The sequence below is a fragment of the Peromyscus maniculatus genome, chromosome 13, assembly GCF_049852395.1.
Source record: "Peromyscus maniculatus bairdii isolate BWxNUB_F1_BW_parent chromosome 13, HU_Pman_BW_mat_3.1, whole genome shotgun sequence".
Lineage (NCBI taxonomy): Eukaryota > Metazoa > Chordata > Mammalia > Rodentia > Cricetidae > Peromyscus > Peromyscus maniculatus.
In genome coordinates, this window is record NC_134864.1 from 60512670 (window position 1) to 60536520 (window position 23851).

At 41.3% G+C, this 23851-nt stretch overlaps 1 protein-coding gene across 1 annotated transcript in view; it reads left to right on the top strand.

The window, feature by feature from the left end:
• Positions 1-23851, top strand: part of Dnah7 (dynein axonemal heavy chain 7) — a 257387-nt gene that overhangs the window by 119286 nt on the left and 114250 nt on the right. The window contains exons 29-37 of the mRNA XM_042259698.2: positions 265-363; positions 3696-3944; positions 7639-7788; positions 10208-10390; positions 11177-11353; positions 18092-18223; positions 18735-18959; positions 21059-21256; positions 22500-22655. Of these exons, the coding sequence (XP_042115632.2) occupies positions 265-363; positions 3696-3944; positions 7639-7788; positions 10208-10390; positions 11177-11353; positions 18092-18223; positions 18735-18959; positions 21059-21256; positions 22500-22655 (1569 nt within the window). The remainder of the gene's footprint in view (positions 1-264; positions 364-3695; positions 3945-7638; positions 7789-10207; positions 10391-11176; positions 11354-18091; positions 18224-18734; positions 18960-21058; positions 21257-22499; positions 22656-23851) is intronic.

Consider the following 23851-nt stretch of genomic DNA (forward strand, 5'->3'; position numbering starts at 1 on the left):
AGTACTATCCAAAAAGCAGGCAATGGCAGTTTTCAATGTATTGATTTCCTAGTCACTAATTCTATATCAGCATATCCGTGGAAATGCGGTCAGTTCTGCCTGTGTTCATGTGATCGGAGAGTCGATGAGTATAAATATCGGTTTCTCTAAGGAAAACATGAGCAGTATTGTGTTTAGACTGTTCATAGTTGGTGTGCCTTTGTGTATGTAGAGACACAAAAAGGTGTCTGTGACAGAAGTCCTCATCACTGTATTTTCTTTCAGCTGAAATATCCGAATGAAAATGAAGAAATTTTGCTACTTAGATCCATTATTGATGTAAATCTGCCGAAGTTTTTGTCCCATGATTTGCCACTCTTTGAGGTAAGATCAGGTCTTATTTCCGTGTGCCAGCTCTCTTACACACATGAGGTCAGCACCCGTGTCCGCAAGGCTTGATACAGGAACCGTAACTGTGAAAAGCAGGGTCGTGTTCAGAGGAACGAGGACCAGCCCTGCTGTTATTTGAAGTGCGTTCCGCTGGGGTTGTTGCTGCTGATACTTTTAGCAACTTAATATTTTTTACATGTTTTTACTGCACAGTAATAATGAACATACAAAAGTTATAAAATATTCTCTGTGTCGAAACGTAGTTTGGCTAGCACACCACTGAATCCTTAGCACTTGGTAAAATAAGAATTCAATTTCCGCCGGGCGGTGGTGGCGCACGCCTCTAATCCCAGCACTCGGGAGGCAGAGCCAGGCGGATCTCTGTGAGTTCGAGGCCAGCCTGGGCTACCAAGTGAGTCCCAGGAAAAGCACAAAGCTACACAGAGAAACCCTGTCTCGAAAAATCATAAAAAAAAAAAATCAATTTCCTTAGAAGAATGCAGTGACTTTTATGAAATTCTTTATTCAGGATGATTTCACACAAGAACCAAATTTGAAAATCTTAATATATTTTAAGATTAGATTGTGAGTATCTAGGAGGAAGAAGAATTAGCCGAACAGTTTCTATAGTCAACCTTGTATCATTCATTCTCTTTGTCTACGATGAGACTTCGTAGGAGCACCGGCTCCTTCTGAATGGTGGTTGTGTGGTTTTGAATCACCACAGTTGCTAGCTTCCAGCACGTAAAGGTTGAGGGCACCGTGGCTGTCGTGGGAGGAAGAGAAGAGGAGCTTCCGTGTGTTGCTCCCACAGTAGCCATGCTTCATCACTTTGAAAGGAACTCTCTCTAGTACTTAGGCTTGGCAGCGCACATATCTTAATGGCACAAACCAACAGGGGGAGATTTCAAATGCTCCCCTTAGAGTTTTCCACCCGTCCCCTTGGTGCTGGAACATGGAACAAATTTTGCAAGAACAAAAGCTGCATTTCCTTCCAGAAGGGGAGAGCGTGTGTCACCAGATGTGTTCACATCTGGCAGTGCTCCCAGGAAGCAAATGTCTAGAAAGCACTCTCTCGAGTGGAGGATGCTTGACATTTCCAGTCAGGACAATTTCATGCCTAAGAGAGCCTCGTGTGCTACAGGACCCCCGCCCCCACACACGTTCACCAGATGTCTGCAGACCTCTCAGAGTGGCAAGCGGAGGGATGGGGATGGGGAGTCTTTACTTGGCAGGGAATGCAGGGTATTTATTGCTCTTGGTTGTACAGCACTGGTAACTAATGTTTCCGAGTTGTCTGCGTCTTTCAGTGTCATGCTCAAAGTACTTGGATGCTGTGATGTGAACAGTATCTTTATTTAGAAACTGTTACATTTCACTGTCTTTTAATCATTTACCATTTATCATTTATATCATTTACCATGAATACTGTGTGTGTATGTGTGTGTGTGTGTGTGTGTGTGTGTGAGAGAGAGAGAGAGAGAGAGAGAGAGAGAGAGAGAGAGAGAGAGAGAGAGAGAGAAGAAATAGAGTATATTGGGGATCAAATGATTAAACCAGGGTCTCACTTGCATCAAGCACATGTCTACACTGAAGTACGTCCCCAGCCCAGACCAAGTACTGCTGGCAGGATTATCACATGTGTGATGCCATCCTGGGCCACATGGCAAATGTCTGGCCAGTCTGACACACAAATAAAGTTCTTCCCACTTATGTTTCCTGGTCCTCAGCAAACGGGAGCAAGGGCTGTCATCAGCCCATTTCAGACAACTTGTGTCTGTGGCGTGTGCATGAGGCCGGGGCCCTAGCCAGCCAGGCTGCACTCTTAATCAGTCTCTCCATCGCTAGTTTTTCTCCTTTTGCCCCAAGGGAACTGACCGGGATTAGATGAGGGAGTGATTAAATTGGTAGCTCAAATTTTAAAGTGTAACTCAAGCATGTGCTTTCACATTAAGTACCTCTGAAATTTCACTTTTACCTTCAGAGTAAAAATAAAGAAAAAAGTCATTTCTCACGTAAGTTGTGATGAAGCTTATAAACAGGCTAACCAGCTTATAAAGGTTGTTCCTTAGACCTTGTAATTGGCTTTATGTATTCACAAGCACTACACGCAGAATCACAGTTCTTGCCAAATGCACATTATATGATTGTGTTAGCTTCCTCAGGTTGCTAAAGTGGTGTCCTGACAACTCCCAGCACAACACACTGACTCTCTTCCGGCTCTGAAGCGGGAAGTGTGGGATGAGGGTGCTAGAGACCAAAAGGCATTGTCTTAGTTACCGGTCTGTTGCTGTGAAGAGACACCGTGACCACAGCCACTCTTATAAAAGGGAAGCATTTAACTGGGGCTGGCTCACCGTTCAGAGGTTTAGTCCACTGTCGCGATGGCCGGAAGCATGGCGGTCTGCAAGCAGACTTGGTCCTGGAGACACAGCTGAGAGTTCTGCATCCGGATCCTCAGGCAGCAGGAAGAGAGAGTGACACTGGGCCTGACTTGAGCATTTGAAACCTCAAAGTCCGCCCCCAATGTCAAATTTTCTCCAAGAAGGCCACACCTCCTAATAGTGCCGCTCCTTATGAGCCTATGGGGCCCATTTTCATTCAAACCACCACAGGCATTTGTAGGGAATTCTTCCCAGTTTCTTCCCAGCTCCTGGTCCCTTCAGTCCTGGCTGTCCCCGGCCTTGTGGCTGCTTTATGCCAACCTCAAGTGAATCCATGGTCACATGGCCTCCTTGACTGTGCCCAAGTATCGGAGCATCCTCTCCTCTCTCTCGTAGACAGATAGCATCATCCTTAGCTAGTGTGACGTCTTAACCATCTACACATGGAAACCCAAGTTTTCATATAAGTCTTATTCTGAGGTCCTGGGTGAACCCAAAACACAATCCATGCAAGACATGTACATACCAAAATTACATCTGAACTTACTCTTGTATATGTAAGTGGTCTGGATCATAGCTTGTTCTAGAACCAGTTCTACATAAGATACTAACTTTACTGACTTGCCTTTGGTTTGGGTCTCTGAGTATCTGTTGCCTATGTATGAGTGGGTCCAATCATGGGCTCCTGGTTCTGTTCTGGTGACATATTTGTTCATAAGTTCATAATTTCAATAACCACACCATTTCAGACTTCCAGTTTTTAAATTAGTTCGTGAAACTTCGGGCTATAAATTTTCTACCAGAAAACAAGGACTCAAACTGTTACAATAGCTTTATTCCCATTTCTATTAAATGCAGATGTATACATTGGCTAATATAAAACCATTTGCTTCTATCTTTTGGTATAAACATATGTGATGTAAAATTCCCACCCCTTATCAGGGAATTACTTCGGATTTGTTTCCCGGGGTGAAATTACCAAAGCCAGATTACAATGACCTGCTGGCGGCCATCAAAGACAACTGCCTGGCCATGAATTTGCAAATGACCAAATTCTTCTCTGAGAAGATCCTCCAGATCTACGAGATGATGATTGTGCGCCACGGCTTCATGATCGTTGGGGAACCCTTTGGAGGGAAGACCAGTGCCTATCGTGTTCTAGCCGGAGCGCTAGGGGACATTTGCGAAAAGGTACACGCGCCGTTAAAGCACTGACTTGTTCCTAAGTAGCTTTGTGCTAGAGCGGATACGAGGCCGTTTCTACTACACTTTCCACGGGACAGTGTGCAATCGCCGGGAAGAGAAAATGAGTCAGAGGTGACAAAATTATTAGAAGGGCAAAATGAAGCAAGCAGTGAATCCAACATGACCAGGATGCCACAGATTTGTCTTTGAGACTTTAATTTCTTCTTTTTTAGTTAAAGGCAGTGCATCTTATTATTGTTGTTGTTGTTTTGTGAAAAAAAGAAAGAAAGAAAGAGAGAGAGAGGGAGGGAGGGAGTGAGGGAGGGAGGGAGGGAGGGAGGAAGGAAGGAAGGGAAAGAAAATGCAGAGGAAATCGAAGTTTTCTTTGAATACTTTTAGGAGAACATTTTTATTTTTCTGGGAAGTTATAACGTAAGCTTCTGTTATGCGGTGCCAGTGAAATTAGTTTCAAGGTATGTGTGTGCATAAGTGCTACTCACATTTTTTCAAGTTGTATTTTTTTATTTACTTATGTGTATGTGTGTGTATGTGCATGTATGTGGGTCCCCTTAGTGGTAAAAAGAGGTTGGCTGATTTCCTGGGGCTGGATTTACAGGTACTTGTGAGCCATTAGACATGGGGACTGGGCACCATACCTCAGCCCTCTGGAGGGATGGCAAGTGCCCTGAACTATGTCTACAGCCCCAATTATGTAAGAGTGTTATGCGTGTCACACTGTGACCTACTTTGATGAGCTAAACAGACAGGACTCTGGACTTCTGAAGCAAGTGCTCTTCTGACACCCTCTGTCTTCTGGATAGCTTTTACCTCACAGTTCAGTGTGTGGCGCCTAGCTGGGCCTTCTCCTCGTCCTCCTCTTCTGGTCATCTCCCTGTGGAGTCTCTCTTTCAGTGACTGTGGACATATTTACTTGTTTACCTGGGGTTCGCTTTGTCCCACCTCACTCAAACCACCCCGTGTTCTCCCTGGGTGCCGTTTGCCCGCAGCTTCAGCTCTCCTCTTCCCATCACTGCGACCTTCCTTTGAAAATCATGCACAGCTTCGCCTCTCACTTCTGCAGGCTGAGGACCTTCACGTTTAAATTTTTTATTTACCACTTTTATAAAATACATTTTGATCGTGCTTTTCCCTTCCCCAACTTCTCCCCGCTCCTCTGCATTTTTCTACCCACCCAACTTCATGTCCTCTCTCTCTCAAAAAAACAAAAGAAACCCAAAATGAAAATCAAAACAAATGAGAAAGATGTAATTTTAAAAAAATGCCAAAACAAAACAAAGTGAAACAAAAAAGCCCACAAGACAGAACAGTAAAAACAAAACAAAGATTCTCAGGAAGAATATAATGAATTGTACAGTTACTCTGACCTATTGAAAAGGTGGCGGCAGTAAAGAAAAAAACAAAAAACAAAGAAAAACAAACAAACAAACAAACAAACAAAAAAACAAAGAAAAAAACAGACAAACAAAAAAACCCAAAAAACAAAAAACAAACCAACATGGAATTCACTTTGTCTTGGCCAACTACTCCTGGGCAAGGAGACTGCTCTAGAGTGTGCTTCGCATACCCAGTGACAAGCTGTTGTCAGGCTTGGGTCAATTACAGTAGCTTCTTCGTCAGGGGCGGGAGCCCACGTCCACTCCTATTTCAGAGGGAGATTTAAGGTGACCTACATTTAGTGTCATAATTGACCCCGCTACTTTCTTCCTCCTCTGTTTCTATTCTCACGACATTCCCTCTCTTCCTCCTTTTTCTTTTCCTCTTGTTCTAACTCCCCGGCTTGCCTTCTCATCTCCCTTTCCTGTGTTTGGCTTTTGTGTTTTTCCATCTCATTGGTTTTGCCACACACACACACACACACACACACACACACACACACACACAAATAGCGTCTCTGAGAGAAGAAGGTACCAACCACACAGTACTGAAAGAGTGACGGGTGAAGGCTGAGCGTGTTTTCTGGTCTCCTGTGAAGTCCAAGTGGTTCATTCGTTCTCTGCAAATGAGTGACATCGCTGTTTCTTTAGCTACCATACTCAACCTTCAGCTCCTCACTGGCCCTTGGAATAAAACCTGTCTTCAGGGACAGCAATGTCATCCCGATTCAGAGTACAGTTTCCCTGTCCTTCTCCACTGAGGAGGTTTCGCTGCCAAGCCCTTCCTGGCGCAGGGAAGAGAGCAGAGCCCTTGAGCTGAGCTTGGTCTTGTTATTTAAGGTGATCACTTACACATCCGCTCTTTATTAGTTTGTGTCTGCCCGTAGCTCGGGTGGTCTCGGAAAGAATTGGACTTGCTACACTGTTGTATATAAAATAAATGACTAACAGTAGGTTCAGCACAGGGGATTTTTAAGGAGATTAAATTATTCTGTACAATGCTATAATGACAGACGTATGAGTAAAACCCCCAAAGTTAAACACTAAGCCACCCCTCACTTATCTATATGTTACTTGTATACAACCGATGTAAATGTTAATAACAGTACATCTCCGAACAATCATCAATGAAGCCCTGTGCCACACCAGTGTGTGATGGTTAATGGTGTCAGGGAAGGCATCCTCAGAGACGCAGAGGAAGGACTCGGGAAGCTCTGTACTTACTACTCAATTTTCTGTAAATTTGAGACTGCTCTAAAAATTAATTCTCTTAATTTAAAAACAAGGCTTATATGCCCCAAGGGTGCCAGCATGTCTTATAATAATGCCATAGAGCCAAGGGTTCTGGCCAAAATGGACAATTTACTAATATTAAGTTTTTGACTCCATGGGAAGTCTCTATCATTACATCTCTTTATTTTCTCCAGGAGAACATTTTGTAACAAGGGTCAGCAGATTACAGCCCACAGGCCAAATCCAGCCAAACTCTATTTTTGTGATGCCAATGGACTCAGAATGGTGTATACAGTTTCTGCAGTTTTTTAAAAACTGAAAATAGAACATGAACCCCCAAAACCTACATCGTTTACTGTGTGGACCTTCACCAAAAACAGTTCTAATTCTTTTTCTGTAATTTCAGATGTAAAAGAATGAACATCATTTACTAATTTACCCCTACGTGTGTAGCTGAAGTTTTCCCCAGTCCTGCCCAGCCCCACAGACCCCGCAGCCGCTTATAAAATAATCACTCAGACGCTTATATTAATCAAACTGCTCGGCCATTAGCTCAGGCTAACTATTGATTGACTAGCTCTTACCCTTCAATTAACCCATAATTCTTACTTATGTTTAACCACGTGGCTTGGTACCTTTTCTCAGTTCTGCCTTCACGTCTTTCTTCCTCTGTGCCTGGCTGGCGACTCCTGACTCAGCCTTCCTGTTCCCAGAATTCTCTTCTCTGCTTATTCCGCCTATACTTCCTGCCTGGCTACTGGCCAATCAGCATTTTATTTATACAGAGTAATATCCACAGCCTATGTGTTCTGTTACTTTATAATACTGTCATAAACAACCTTCAACACTTGACTTCTCAGTAGTTCACTGGCATTATGGAGAAAATGGAGATGAGTGCTTTTCACACAGCAACCTCGTGCCTTGGAACCTTGTTAAATTCATTCCGTATTTCTGGCAACTTTTTTGTAGGCTCCTTAAGATATTTTTTTTTTTTTTTGTACATAATCATGTTCTCTATGAAGAAAGACGGTATCCTTCAACATAAATAATGTTGGTTTTTCTCCTTCATTAAGGGACTAATGGAAGAAAACAAGGTTCAAATAACTGTTTTAAACCCTAAGTCTGTCACCATGGGCCAGCTGTATGGACAGTTTGACTTAGTGTCCCACGAGTGGTCTGACGGGGTCCTCGCTGTCAGCTTTCGAGCGTTCGCAGCTTCCGCGGTAAGAGCCCACGTTCTCACGTGCAGATTTTTAAAAGCTTATGATATGTCTTGTAACCACTGTCTGGTGTTTTCCGAGTTATTTCAAGCAAATATTTACAGATTAAGATATTTATTGCAAGCATGTTACCGGATGCTGTGGGGAACCACGCTAGCACATGCAAGAACAGCAGAGACCATGTCCCCGGGCACCTCTGACCCGGAAGTGCCCCGTCAGACCTCGTGGAAGACAGAAAAGTAGATGGTCTGGGTGATGAGGCCCTCAGCCTCTTGGGTGACATCCTTTCTTTCTGCACTCTGGGCTGCTGCCTTTGTCATTCCAGCTTGTTATTAGACATACCTCAGTGCTTGGAGCACAAAAAACGCACGCCTTTGAAAGTGTCCCAGGTCCCAGCACTTTCCATGTAGCGTGCTTGGAGGCGAAGGGGCTGCGCTGTGGAAAGCGGGAGACAGAGAGACACTGAAAGGCTGGCATCCCTTACAGGCCTCGTTCTGTGGGGTCATTGTCTGTCACACACAAAAGCAGAGTCCAGACTCCAACAAGTGATGCTTGGCCACAGAGCTTCAGCAGGTTCTTGTAGATGTGGTTTTATGGGAGTCAATTACTTAAGCTGATACAGAAACAGATTATACTAGGGACTTCAATTTTTTTTTTTTTTTAGTTAAAGTCCTTATTTTATAAATGCTTTTTTTAAATCTTGGCTACCATATACCCTAAATTTGGTGTTCTCTACTTCCTAAAGACTCAAAGGATCATAACACTTGAGTATAACTCACCATCGCTTTTATTGAAAGGCCATGGCAGTGGGTAACATAAGGACAGATACTCCCAGGGCAGAGATCTTGCCCAGCATCAAGCTTTGATCATCATTTTCAGGATAAGTCATCACAAGGCATAAGTAAAACAGACAGAAGTGGCCTTTTGGATCCTCTCTTGTCAACATGCATGTGCTCATGCCCAGAGTAACCTAACACAAAGCTTCTAGACCGTGTAAGCAGACACATCATTTACATGGAAATGCCCATGAGGTATGCAGTTACATAGCTTACATTACACCCATAAACACCAAGTCTCAGTGAGGCTCGGTAGTTCACTCAAAAACAGTAGGGCAGGTGAGAAGGAAGCCCTTCAGACTGAGGCTCAGGTCGCATTTACATAGCACTGTCCCCAAAGTGACAGTTGACCAGCACCAGCAGCTCAGAGCATGAGGGAAAGTTATCTCAAGTGTTCACCCAGGGATAGAGAAATACGCTTCATTGCCCCCCTCCTGGGTTTTGAGACACAAGCACCAGCCTCAAAGTGACCATGAGGTGGCTCCACCCTGAGGCAGCCCCACTGTCCTGTGGAGTTGACCATGGGGACTGAGAATGTGTTAAAAAGGACTTCAATCTGTCACCACTGTAACCTCCACATTAGCTGCAGTTAAGACAAACATCATTTGCATACACAAGCAGATGGAATTATAAGACTCAGAAGGTTGACCATTTTCTGTATATGTATAAGTATTTTCATATTTTTGTCAGGCTGTTAAACTGATTTCATATTATGCCTATATCACTGATGTTTATTATTACTAATGTACTGAACTTTGTGTAAATGTTATATTGATTTTAATATCCTATGGTTTTAATACCTGTGGTTCTCAACCTGTGGGTCATAAACCATGGGGGGGGGGTGAAGACTTTCACAGCGGTCACCTAAGACCATAGGAAAATATGTATTTACATTATGATCCATAACAGTAGAAAATTACAGTTACAAAATAGCAATGAAAATAATTTTATCATTGAAGGTCACCACAACATGAGGAACTGGATTAGAGGGTCACAGCATTAGGAAGGTTGAGAATCATTGTCCTATAGCATTATGAGACAATTCAGTCTAGGAGTGGTGTGTGTGTGTGTGTGTGTGTGTGTGTGTGTGTGTGTGTGTGTGTGTGTGTGTGAATACATTTCATAGAAGGAAGAAAAAATTTTAGCGTAGAAGTCATTAACATTATGAAAAACTTTCAGTAGAATTCATGATAAGAGCGATCTGTAAAACACTAAGAACAGGCATATCTGAATGAACGTTCTGTTTTCCCTGTCAATAGTATTTTCAGTTCTAATATTTTTAAAGACTTTCACATATATTTAGCCTCAGAAATATTAAAAAGATTTAATCAAGGTAAGATATTATAGTTTTGTCTTGTCCATGGCATATGTAGGCTCCTTCATGTATGCGTGTGTGTGTGTGTGTGTGTGTGTGTGTGTGTGTGTGTGTGTGTGCGCGCGCGCACATGTGTTTATGCTTTATTTAAAGGGCACTTTTTATGTTTTCATGGTAAATTAACTCTGCTATAATTTTAAATTTTGAAATAATAGGATTGATCTGTTTGCTTCATTACGTTTTGTCCTTTATCCACTCTCCGTGGATTCAGACTCCAGACAGGAAGTGGCTAATTTTTGATGGACCAGTTGATGCCGTGTGGATTGAGAACATGAACACTGTGCTGGATGATAACAAGAAGCTCTGTCTGATGAGTGGAGAGATTATTCAGATGTCGCCACAGATGAATCTGATTTTTGAACCAATGGATCTAGAAGTGGCTTCTCCCGCCACTGTAAGTGCTCAACTTCGGCGTCTGCCTGTGAATCACACAATTTTTATCAATGTTTCTTTTTACTTAGTGGCTTTTACTTTAGATTGAATGTATTTGTGCATTCCATTCTGAGAGTGATCTGTGATCCTGAAAGAGCAGGCATATCTGCCCACATACTTTGGCAGAGTTAATAATCCAGTTATATTTCTCTGTTACCTGGGATCATTTTTCGAAATCATATGCAAAAAATTGAGATCGAGAAATGATATAAAATTAAGTCTTTGCCCCTACAAGGTTTGTAAGAAATAGATGTCCCAAGTCATCTTAATGCCTAGCAGGAAGCCAGGTCTTGTACACAGGACTCCCTGCCTAACCTCACCTGATTCTGTTCCAGTGATCAGCTGTAGCAGGTTTTCTATCTTTGTGGGGAATTTGCTGATCAACAAGACGCTTCTTGGAACTGTTCCCTGAAGTCAGTCCATTGTGTCAGGGCTGCTTATGGCCAAAGGAAATTAACGGTAAGGTTAGCAAAGGAATTAGTGATCTTTGTTCTGGAGACATACACAACAGAAAAGCATCCATAACTAGGTGCCTGGGATCAGGTATATGTCATGTGACCCCCCAACCTCCATGTGTGAGAAGGAATCCACTGGTTTATGATCACTCATCTCTTTGGGAAAATGTCTCTAAGTCAACACGCAAGTGTTGACTGCCCCTTACCTGTCATGTGAGCAGACTGATGCTGTGTAGGTAATGGAACTTCTTAAGCATACATTGATGCTAAGCGATGCATACGTACCCTTCCAGGTTTCCCGGTGTGGCATGATTTACATGGAGCCTCACATGCTAGGTTGGAAACCATTGATGACGTCTTGGATAAACACTTTACCACAGTCAGTCAGTGTCATTCAGAAGGAGTTTATAGAAGGCTTATTTGACAGAATGGTTCCTGTTTCTGTTGAATTCATTAGAAGACATACAAAGGTAAGGAAAATAGAAATTTTAAGATTAAAAAAATGGAAACTTAAATATATTAATTTCAATGTGGTTTTTTTAATGCTAATAGATAAATACTTTTTAGCAGGTTTGACTGGAACCTTTTTTCCATTTTGATCTTTTTCTTTCTTTTATTTTCTTTTATACAAACCTTCTCTGTGTAACCTACGTGGGCCTGGAGCCCAGATTGGCCTGTAACATGTAGTCTGGCTGCCTCTGCCTCCCAAGTGCTACAATTACAGGCATGTGCCAACACTCCTTGCTAAAACCTTAGCTCGGACTAAAATAAAAAGGCTTGAACTCATACAATTATTCTTGAAAAACATACAAAGCATAACTTCTTAGAATTTGACACAGTGTTATTGGCAATTATTCTCTCTTAAAAACAAACAAACCTGAAAGGCTTGCCTAATCTTGTGAATTACAATATTCAAGATGTTAGCTTTTATTTCCGGTGGGCAGTTATATTTCCACGTGCATGTGTGTGTTTGTGTATGTGTGTATTGTTTTCCCAAATTTTTGAAAACAATCAAATCCTTGGTAGAAGGATAAAGCAAGAATCTATGGAAGTCTGGGATCAATAATCTAATAAGAGATGAAATGGAATAACACATCATGGATACAGGATGAAGTAGTACTGCTACCTCTTCATCCCTGGGGGAGGGGGGAGGAGGAAAGCTCCGGACCAGGTCACTGAGCTGTGGCATCAGGAAACCTTCCATGTCCAAGAAAGCGTGTGACCCTCATCCTCAGTTCTTATCTGGCCATGTATCCAGAGAAGACCCTGCCCTAGGTCAAAGTCACCTCAATACCATTGGCTAAATGGATCAAATTTCCATAACACTTCCCCTTTTTTGTCTATTTAAGAAGATTCTAATCCTAATATTAAACTATACACAATAAGAACAATTATCAAGTACTGTCCAGAAGAAAGAAAAGGTAATAACATAAACAAAAGTGGAACTACAACCAACAAGAACAAATCAAGCAAGAAATGCATTCTAGATGTCCAGACCATAGGTAATTGGCAAATTACAGAGATTACTCCAATAGCTGTCCTATCCTGAAGAGTCTAAGTCTTGTACCTAATATGCCCTTAGCTAAGATTTGAGAGGATTGTAACTGTAACTATCTAGTCTTCAACTCCATCAAAGACCTGAGAAGGAAAATAATATTACCTGAGTAAACAGGAAGTATAAGCAAGCAACTTCTGAAAAAAATGCAAGAAATGACACCCAATGTTTCTCTGCAGTGTTGGGGCATCCAACTTTGGCTTATAGGCCTAGAATATCTGACAGACCATTTTTATAAGCAGGAAAATTTGAAGGACTGTACCGCCCTGTCTTGGCAAGGTTCAGCCGTCGCTTTTCCTTGTGTCCTGCTTGTCCAGACTGGACAGTATGCTTACTGTCAGCAGTCAAGGCAAGGGCAGTTTTTTACCCAATAGGCCAGTTTTGCCAAGAAGAAAACAAACTCCATATGGAGTGTCTTCGGTACCCACCATCCTCTTGGGAGTAGATTGGTGTTGCCAGGAGCAGTCATGTCTCATGTCAACAGAATTCTAAGTTGTTAAAACCTTTAAATGCTATATTCTGTAGGTCTCTGAAGGATTTGAAGATTACCTATCTTTGTGGAATATATCTCTGCGCAACTAGAAAACATAACTAACATGACTAAGTTTGACAAACATGGATGACTACTAACCTAAAATTTTTATTAACCTATACAGCTTAAAGACTAAAGCCTCACATTATAAAAATAAACAATCTGTAAATAGATTTATAGTACAAGGACAATGACCTTGAAATTGTAACAATATACAAAAATATCTTTTTTAAAAAAGATTTATTTATTTATTATGTACACAGAAGAGGGTGCCAGATCTCATTACAGGTGGTTGTGAGCCACCATGTGGGTGCTGGGAATTGAACTCAGGACCTCTGGGAGAGCAGTAGGTGCTCTTAACCTCTGAGTCATCTCTCCAGCCCACAAAAATATCTTAACCAGAGGTAGAAATGTATAGTTGCAATATGACAAAAATAACCTTAATTTACATCAATATACAAAATATTCTAAACAGAAGTAGAAACATATATACAGTATGACAAAAATAATTTTGCATTTGTATCAATATACAAAAATATTTTAAGCAGAAGTAGAAACATAAACTATAACAAAAATAATTTTGAATTTGTATCAATATACAAATTATCTTAAACAGAAAAAGAAAAATAATTTTACATTTGTATAAACACCAATACAAATTACCTAAAACTGATCATTGCTTTTTTCATTTACAAGTAGATATAATAATCCACCTTATTATCCTATCCTATCTATTTCCCTTTTTTTCTATTCCAAACAAGATTCCTGAGTCTAACCTTTATTGTTCTGCCCCAACCCTATAACAGCTTATAACCCACCCCTACAGAAGACAATTATCCATAACCCCGAGAAAAACCAAAAACCCCCCACCCCACCTGTTGGGAGAGGTGGAGGCATTTTCTTAGAATTACTTCCTGCTGTCTGGGGAGGGCAACGGTATCTCTATAGGATCCTATAAAACACTAAAACAATGATTAAGTTCATGAGGACTAGCTGTAACATCTGTAGCCAGTCTCCAAGTAATGGGTAAAGCTTATCTGAAGTTCTGGCTAGAGTGGTGTAAGAAGGTGGAACATCTCAGCTAGCCACCTTGGAACTGTCCTGAGCAGTTTGGGGTCCAAGGCTGATCTTTGAGTGGTGTTTATCAACTCAGTGGCGTTATTATGGACCAGGTAGAATTGTTGTTGTGGAGCCCCGTCATCCTTCTGGAGACTTCAGAGATCGCTATTAGGAAAATGTGTTGTTCACTGTGGAAAACTTTAACATTATTAATATCAAAGCAGAAAGTTTAAATTTTAGGATAGTATTACATCTAAAGAAAGATTCTAAAGAGTCAAATCTTAATTAAGTCAAATCTTAATCTTAATGAGGAAAAAGAGATTTGTGACATTAGTCCCTAGATTTTGGTTTCCTCTGTCCTACACCAGGTGGCTCTTCTGATATGAGACAGAGACTCTGAAGCTTTGTTTTGGTTTTTATTTTTCAAGTCAGGGTTTCTCTGTGTAGCTTTGCAGCCTGTCCTGGATCTTGCTCTATAGACCAGGCTGGCCTCGAACTCAAAGAGATCCGCCTGGCTCTGCCTCCCAAGTGCTGGAATTAAAGGTGTGCGCCACCACCACCCGGTGAAGCTTTCTTTTAATAACATGCTTGGATTTAGAGAAGGAGAGAGCCACACTCCAACTCCAAAGCCATCTTTAATTTTTAATTGAGTCAGGACTACAAATTTTTGAGAAGTAAAAAGATTTTAATTTTTAGGTAATGAGATTTTACCCTGTAGAGAATATTTGTACCATTGGGTCAGCTTTTTCTTTGCTTGGTAATTTTTTTCTGGATAGTTTTCCCTTCTTCTTTAGATGTCTAGATGTCTAAGGTCTTTGGACTTCTTGAAGACAGGCATTTCTATTTTCCTGTAAAGACAAAAACAGAACCCTGCCCCGACCGTTATTTCGTGAGTTTTCCTATTGATACATATAGTTGTCACATTGGTTGATGAACTATCACTTCTCCTTATGAAGAGGCCTCTCCTGTTCAAATTGAATCTTTATTAATTTTGATGATATCCATAGCTTTTCTTCTCTTATCGAAATAAAATCGAAATCCCTTTCAGAACATAATACATATCCTGGTTTCCATTCTGAGGTTAACACATCTTTAAAGTACACAGCTGATTTAGTTCAGTAGTTCTTCTTTTCTGTTGTCTAATGTCTCTCCCCAGCTACTGCTCCTTTTTCACTAGCATTTAGAAAATTTAAAGTTAATAAGGCACAATGTAATCTCTCTGTGGGGTCTTTATTACCCTTTTTTGTTCATTAAGCATTTCTTTTAAAGTGCAATTAGATCTTTCTATAACCGCTTGTCCTATTGGATTATGTGGTATGCCTGTAATATGCTTTATATTATAATATGCAAAAAACTATTTCATTTTACTAGAGACATTGTCAGTCTTAATTTGTACAGGTATTCCCATGATGGCCATGACTTCTAATAGGTGTGTAATTATGGAATCAGTCTTTTCAGAACTCAAAGCAGTTGCTCATTGAAATCTTGAAAATGTATCTATTGTATGGTGTACATATTTTAATTTTCCAAATTCTGCAAAATGAAACACATCTATTTGCCAAATTTCATTTCTTTGTACACCTTTAGGGTTACTTCCTGCAGGTGATGGAGTTTGATTATACAAGGAATAAGTAGGACATTTTTTTTTTTACAATTTCCTTAGCTTGTTGCCAAGTGATGGAAAAATCCTTTTTCAAACCTTTGTTATTGATGTGGTGTTTTTTAATGAAGTTCTGAGACCTCCAGCACATTTCCTATCAATAGCTGATCAATTTTTTTCATTATCTTGTGCTAGAGGACCTGGCAGACCTGTATGGGATCTGATGTGTGTTATATATATGGGATTATTCCTATTCCTGACTAGTTCCTGTATTGTAAAAATAATGAAGTTAATTATGATTCATCAGGAATAAGTTCAGCAGTTCCAATGTGTAAAACAACTCTTTTCGCGTATTGATAGTCAGTAACTATATTGAGAGATTCTGTAAAATCCATTAGTACCATGAGAATGGCATATAATTCTGACTTTTGCAGAAAATCATAAGGCCTTTGAGCCACTTTACTTAAATTTCCTGATTTATATCCTGCCTTTCTTGATTTGTTTGCATCAGTATAGAATGTAGGGGCTCCAGAGATTGATGTTCCCTGTACAAGGTGAGGAAGGACCCAACTGGTTCTTTTTATGAATTTAACTCTCTTGCTTTGGGGATAACTGCTGTTAATCTCTCCCCCCCAAAAAAATTACTGCAAGCTCTTTGCTGATAGGGCAGGGCTGTCTGGGGTCAGGCCACCTTGGGTACCAGGTAAAGCAAGAATCCACGGAACTCTGGATCCAGAATTTATTAAGGGATGAAATGGGACTAACACACAAATACAGGATGAAGTGCTGCTGCTGCTGCCTCTGTGCCCACCAGGGAAGAACGGGAAAGCTCTGGACCTGGTCCCTGAGCCATGCATCAGGAAACCTGCCATGTCCAAAGGAGCACGTGACCCTAATCCTCAGTTCTTATCCAGTCTCGTACCCAGAGAAGACCACACCCATAGGGATAGTCACCCCAATACCATTGGCTGAAGGGGTCAAATTCCCAGAGCAGAAGGACAATGCAGGAAATAGAGGCATCAAAAATGTGAGGCAAAAGACCAAACTATCTCAGGCAGTGGCTGAGGAATGAGAGATGCTGGGTGTGCACTGCTCTTTCAGAAGCTTGTCTGGTATGTGACAAACAGGAAGTAACCATGCTCCATACCGTCTAAACAGACAGGCTCTGAGAATCACAATAGAGCAAGGTACAGAATCTGTGTTTCTTTTCCTCCAGTGCGGTCAGATAATTTAAGTAAAGAAATGAACTTCCTGTGTCGCGGGCATGTACCTTGGCTATACAGTCACGCCAAGCCTTTCATGTAAACTTCCCAGCACACTGACTTCTGTCCTCTCTGTAGACGTTATGAATGGCCATTACAGTAATAGATGTCCTCCTAGGAGGAGCTCTTTGTATTGGAGCGCCCCATCAGTTTCAGTCCCACGCTAGCCAGAGGCTCCGTCCTGGTGGCTGAGTAGGAAGCCTGCCCCTTCTGGTCTTCAGAGATGACGTCACAGGGCGAACTTTCACACGACCAGCACAAAGCGATGCAGCTCTGAAGGTGGAACAGAGCTGTTGGAAGCGAAGCTGGCAGCTGCTTATGGAGAACACCGTCCTAGGAGATGTGTGCGTTCCCTGGTTTAGTTTACAAGCTGTAATGGTGAGATGCCCAAAACGTAAAGTGCACCGTGTGTCCGCGCTTCCGCAGACATTGTGTGGACTCAGAAATCTATCGTGGAGTTGTGTTTGCTGGAACTATAGCTATGGATTGTAAATAGATCTTTAAGTGGGGTTTATTTATTAAGCATTGCACATAGGTAAATTAAGTGCCATTTCTGATTTTTTTTTCCATAGTTTGATTTATAAGATTAACAGAGAAAGAATCTATGCCTTTGATTAAGATAAACACATGTCAGTATTTTTTTTTTTAATTTGAGAATTTGCTTGAGAGGTCTTATAAAGGGTACATAGCACCAGCTGCTGAGGTGGCTCCGTGGCTAAAAGCACCCGCTGTGCAAACCCGACAGCCTGAGGTCTAGTCCCTGAAACTCACACCGGCCTGGTGTGATAGGCGCACCTGGAATATTAGCATGTATACGGTAAGATGGGAAAGAGGCAAGGCAATCGCCCAGAAGCTCACAGGCAGCCAGTCTGAGCACAGAGAGGCAAAAAGAAGAGCCCCTGCCTCAAGAAGGCAGGAAGAAAAGCCCAACTATGGAAAGACATCCACATGGGCACCACAGTACATGCATGTCACACATACACATCACACGCGGAGTCGAAAAAGGAGTACATATTACTGTCAGTGCTCCAGGCAAGGAATGAACAAGTGTCTCAGTTTCCCTTCATAAATGAGAATCCGAAGAGTACCTTTTTGTAGATTCTGTGCCTGATAGGATTGAAGAGGCTCCACAAACGCCAGCTGCCGGCATGCTAGTCCTTGGCTTCATTTGTTAATGGACTCTTCCTTCTGGTTTTTCAGGAGCTCTCTCCTACTTCAGATACAAACTTGGTCCGCTCCTTAATGAATCTCATAGACTGTTTTATGGACGACTTCACTGATGAAAACAAACAGAAAGAGAGAAACGATCGAGAATCTTTCTCTCTGCTTGAGGTAAGGTGGCTCATTGTTCTCTGTGTCTTGCCGTGAAAAAAAAAACAAAAACAAAAAAACACACCTCTTGCTTTTGCCAAAGCCTCTTCATCAACAAGACCCACTTTGCTTGTGAAATTGGACTTAGAGAAGTTGTGGAAGCCTATGAGGGAGAGAGAGGCCTAGCCCAAATTTGAAAGGAAAGTATGTCTGGGTTTTCTGCCTATCAAAGTTAACTCCATGCTCCTTTAAAGATCAAGCTCCAGCATGAGTGTCAAACACGTGATTTATAGAACTACCTTTGTAAGCTTTGCCTTGGCTTGAATGCTTGCTTCCTCTTGCATTACTTTAAAGATTTTATAAGACATAATTTGGGGGGAAATTAATTTTCATAGAATCCTTAGATGACCTGCTATTGCCAGGTAGCTCAGATATTTCCTCCCAGAGATGTCAATCTGGTTGATTTGATTTGCACTACAAGGATGGATCGAAGCGTCTCTTTACACTCTGTCTTCTCGTCTCTCCAATGCAGGGCATTTTTCTGTTTTCATTGATCTGGTCCATCGGTGCTTCTTGTACGGACGATGATCGTTTGAAATTCAGTAAGATTCTCCGAGAGCTAATGGAAGGTCCAATTTCAGACATAACTCGAAATAAGTTTAAATTACTGAGTGGCACTGAGCAGACATCCTCAAAGGCATTGACGGTGCCATTTCCGGAGAAGGGAACAATTTATGATTACCAGTTTATTCCAGAGGTGAGTTCTGAAGCAAGATGTGAAAGTTTCTGCTGAGATGTAGCATGTGGTGGCTCTGGGACCATTTGTCCCTCACTATTCACATGAACAGTGGGAAACAGAGGAAAGAATGCCAGCTTTGCAGTGAGACACCCTGAGTTCTAGTCCTAGAGAAGTTATTTTCTTCCTGATCGGTCTTGGATAAGTTAATTTTCTTGAATTTAGTTTTCCTCAGTGATAAAAAGGCCTGATACTGAATAGGCCAATTTTACCTATTAAATACAATGACACACTATGATACCTAGCCCAGCACCATGAACATTCTATTCAAGGCCATCTCTTCAAGATGCGTGTGTGTGTGTGTGTGTGTGTGTGTGTGTGTGTGTGTGTGTGTGTGTGTGTGTGTGTGTGTGTTAGTACATTGCAGGCACAGAGTCCTGTAGAAATGCATGTGCCTACGAACAGTTCCTGATGGACTGGATGATCAGACTTGTGTACTGATCATTAGTCTTGTTGTAATATCCACAGACATTGTGCTTAGAACAAACTTTGGGAGTAAGAGATGATTTAAGCATATATAAACTTCGTAGAATTGGGATCGTGCTGTGTAATCATGGGCAGTTTCTATCCTTTTTTAATACTCAACAAAGAGTAAACTTTTCACGGCACTGGTGTTTCTTCAGTAGAGTTATTTCCAAGAGCCTCCCTAAATCTAGCAGGATGTTTTTCAAATCCTTAGTTTTTTCACTTTTATAAATACTGCTTTGGTGAAAATTCTTAGACATAAGTTATAGTATGCATATATAATTATTTCCTTGGGATAAATTTTTAGGAGTTTCTAATTTCTATAGCCCTTCATCTCTTCTGCCAACCTCATCCTACAAGGAGTTCTTGCTCTTCATCCTGCCCAACACATATTTGCTAATTTCATTTAAATTATTCATAACCTGGTATTTCCAGAGAGAGGGAAGAGAGGGGCAGTGAGATGCTTCCTATAGAGGGAACGGGAACTCAGAGCTCATGGGTAGTCCCTCCAAGATCGTAGCCTCCAAGTGACTCTACACTTCCAGATTCCTAATTCTTAGTTCCTCCTTTCCCATATGAGGTCAAAGATACGTGAATAGATTATCAAGATCATGAAGAGGAACTCTTTTTCTCTCCAGTTCTATAAGAATCTATAAAAACTGATTTTGGGACTGGATATGAATCCAGTGCCCTCAACAGTGTCTTCACTAAATGTGCAACTGGCTATCAGAAGACATAAAAATGAACAAAATACAGTGCTCCGTGTGAGCCCAAATCCTCTGCAGAAGAGCATCATGCCGAAGTCTAGGCTCGGGGGATGCGAGGCAAAGGCCGAATGATGAGACATCTGTCATCGAGCACAGCCACCTGCGAGGACTGGCACTGCCAAGGGGAGAGGGGCCTGCATCTGATGCAGTTTGAATCACCAGCAGTTTATTTATAATTCTGTATTAAGGATGGGTACGGCAGTATTATTTTTCTGGAGAAAAAAATATTTTTGAAACTTTATTATGAAAATCAAATTAAGTAATTCCCAAACTAATTGGATACAGCATAGTATTAATTCACAACAACCACAAACTGGGAAATCATACTATATTACAGTGCAGTGTGGATGTAGTTAATACTGCTTAGTTGTATATATTAATGATTTAAAATTATATTTATAAATTTTCGTAAAATAAATCTTGCCTGAAATAAGCATAAATGTTAAGTGGTATATAGTTAACTTTTAGGAAAATTATAGCCTGTTTTTGTTAACATATTAAATAAAAATTCCTTATTCTTTGCCCACTGATTCATCAAATTTTGTCAATGTGATTAGAGAATCCAGTATTGATCACTGGGTTGTCATGCTGTCGCTTCAGAACATCTGAAATGTCTGAACATTGCCATCTCAGTTTTAGTCACATGAAAGCCTAGTTTCCCCCCGATTTTCATATAAAATTTAACTTTCAGCCTGAGAGGGTGTTTGTTCCAAAGAACAAAACAAATGCGTGGATATCAGAATTTAATTGGCCTCGCTGTTTTCTCCGGTGCACAGAGCACAGAGCCTGCTTTATAACTCTGCTCATTTGTCTGTTTGCTGTAAACAGGGCTTGGGAAGATGGGATCAGTGGATAAGGAGATTAGGAGATGCTCCCCCAATTCCCAAAGATGTCCAGTTTAATGAGATCATTGTGCCAACTCTAGACACAATTCGTTACTCCGCGCTAATGAACTTGCTGACCACTCATCAGAAGCCTACCATATTTGTAGGGCCAACAGGAACTGGGAAGAGCGTTTATATCATTGTGAGTACTGCAGGAATGTAAATGTGTCTGTTAAAGCAAGCGTGCTGTTCTAAGAATTATAATGTTTAAGGTTGGCTTAAATACACTCAACTATTTTGTTGTTGAAGTTACAGGGAATTTGGGTGGAATTGTCATTTATTTTAGAAAACTCATGTAAAATACGCCTTTTAGAAAAAGGAAAATCTTAGCCGTTTGTCTCTGGTGGGTTGCCTACATTAGATTATAATGTTTTATGTCACTAAATCATTGTCCCAGTCATCATAATATTTTAGTAAGAAAATATTTAGGATGAGAGTTAGGTCTCCTGAACATTGTTTTAGTAATTAGACCTGATGGCTACTTTTCTGAATTACTTACATCTGGTGGTTACTTTGTAGCAAGAGGATGGAGGGACTTTCCACCAAACGGCCCCAGCAGTTAGTCACCATTGTGCTAGCTGCTATGACCAATGCAGCCCAGACCCAGCCGCCCCACACAGCTGGGGGTGGGGGGGTACTGTTCCCAGACTGTCTTCTGTCCCAGTCATCCCGCATTCCTCCAGTTTCTGACAGTGTTTGTTTCTGGTTCTTCCTTTCTCTTAATTTAAATTGAATCCTTTAATCATTCTGAAATATATTTGGGTGTATTCGAGTTGTCCTAGAATTACTCATTTATTGAAGAAAACAAGGCTTTTTTTCCATTTATCCTTCTATCAAATTCAGCCCAGGCAATGGATTGTACTGGTATTAAACACATTACTTTTCATAAAATTATATCTGTCCCTTTCACACAATTGATGAAGGACCACAGTACTAACACTCGCCTTCCAGCGAAGTCTGTTTGAAATGCAGTGAAGTTACTTGAGCTCGACTCACAGAAAGTGCATGGAAGTTCAGAGGCGGTCATGACGATCAACAGAGCCTGGTCGAGTCAGAGACAAAGCAGGCTGAATCCTTGTCGCTCACTCGCCAAGGCTGGAGGCAACTTTTCTCGCCTCTCGTCCTGGCTGCTTCCTGAGAAGAAGTAATGTATACTATGAATGCGGTTGTGAAAATCAGAGAGCACACATCCGTGCAAGGGACCTGGGCAGGCAGAGGTGCCCTGTTGGCACGGTAACTGTGGTTCCACACTCATTCCTTCCCGTGCCTTGTTCTGACTTGTCAGGTCACACTCAGGTTTGTCCACGATGATGCTCAGTGTTTAGTCTGAAATGCCAAAGCATGTTTCACCTGTGGCTCACTCCTCTGTCATTCCTGTTCTGTAGAATTTCCTTTTAAATCAACTCAATAAGGATATCTACAAACCCCTGATAGTGAACTTCTCGGCTCAAACGACTGCCGCTCAAACTCAGAATATCATCATGTCGAAACTGGACAAAAGAAGAAAAGGAGTTTTTGGCCCCCCTTTAGGCAAGAGAATGGTAATGACCTTTTTTTTTTCTTCCATGTTTGTTTTATCTCTTTTGTAACACTGGGCCCATCCATGTCCACTGCTACAGTCAGAACAAGGAAAACTAATACACTAAAGATTGCCATCTTTGGTTTATTTGTTTGTTTTTTTAAATGATTTGTGTGTGTGTGTGTGTGTGTGTGTGTGTGAGAGAGAGAGAGAGAGAGAGAGAGAGAGAGAGAGAGAGAGAGAGAGAGAGAGAGAGAGAGAGAGAATGGGTGGGGGCAAGAAGACAACTTTTGGAAACAGTTCTCTCCTTAACCGTGCATTCTGGAATCGAACTCAGGGCATTCGACTTCACTATAGGTACCCTTACCCTCTGAGATATCTTTCTACCACACTGGCTCTTTTCTTTTGAATGAATTTTATTTAAAATTTTCCCAGACTGGGGATATAGCATAACAGTAGAGCACTTAGCTCGCGTGCACAGAGCCGTGAGTTTTTGGTGGCAAAAGCCTGTGATCTCAGCTCTCAGAAGATGGAGGCAAGGCTGTCAGAAATTCAGGGTCATCCTCAGACACATATTGAGTTCAAGGCCAGCCTGGGATACATAAGACCCTGTCTCAAAAAGAAAAAGAAAAAGAAAAAAAATCAGTTTCCCCAAACAGGTCATAGTTCATATTTGTTTTGAAGACTTCCTGTAACTGGTGATATGTGTGTGACACTGAACACCATGGTGTTGTTTCTCAGTGGCTGCCTTTAGAACTGAAAACAAAATATTGTATGAAAGATGAGATTGTAATTCCTGTATGGCATTCCTAGCATAATCTAATGCTTGCCTTTCCTTAAGAACTCTCTCTACCAAATGACTTCTTTACGCTTTTCTGCAAAGAACTCCCTTCTCGACTGAGCCTTCGCCACCCAAAGGCTGTGCTCACCTGACCTCCACACCTTTCTTTTCTATTTAATAAGGCAGAGTGTTTCACAAGGGGAAAAAAAAAGTATTTTGGGGGCAAATGGCAAAGAGGGTTTACAAGCCTTGAGCCACCAACCTATAAATATTAGTAATGAGAAGGTCTCCTTATTTCCATAGAAGCCTAAAGAAAATATTCTCGTTGGAAAAAGGAACCATCACTTCTCAGAAATACACTCTATACCTATAAGAGTACAGACGAATAATCTGCCTCAACGTCATTTATAAAACAGGACTCTAGGTCAAGTGCTAAT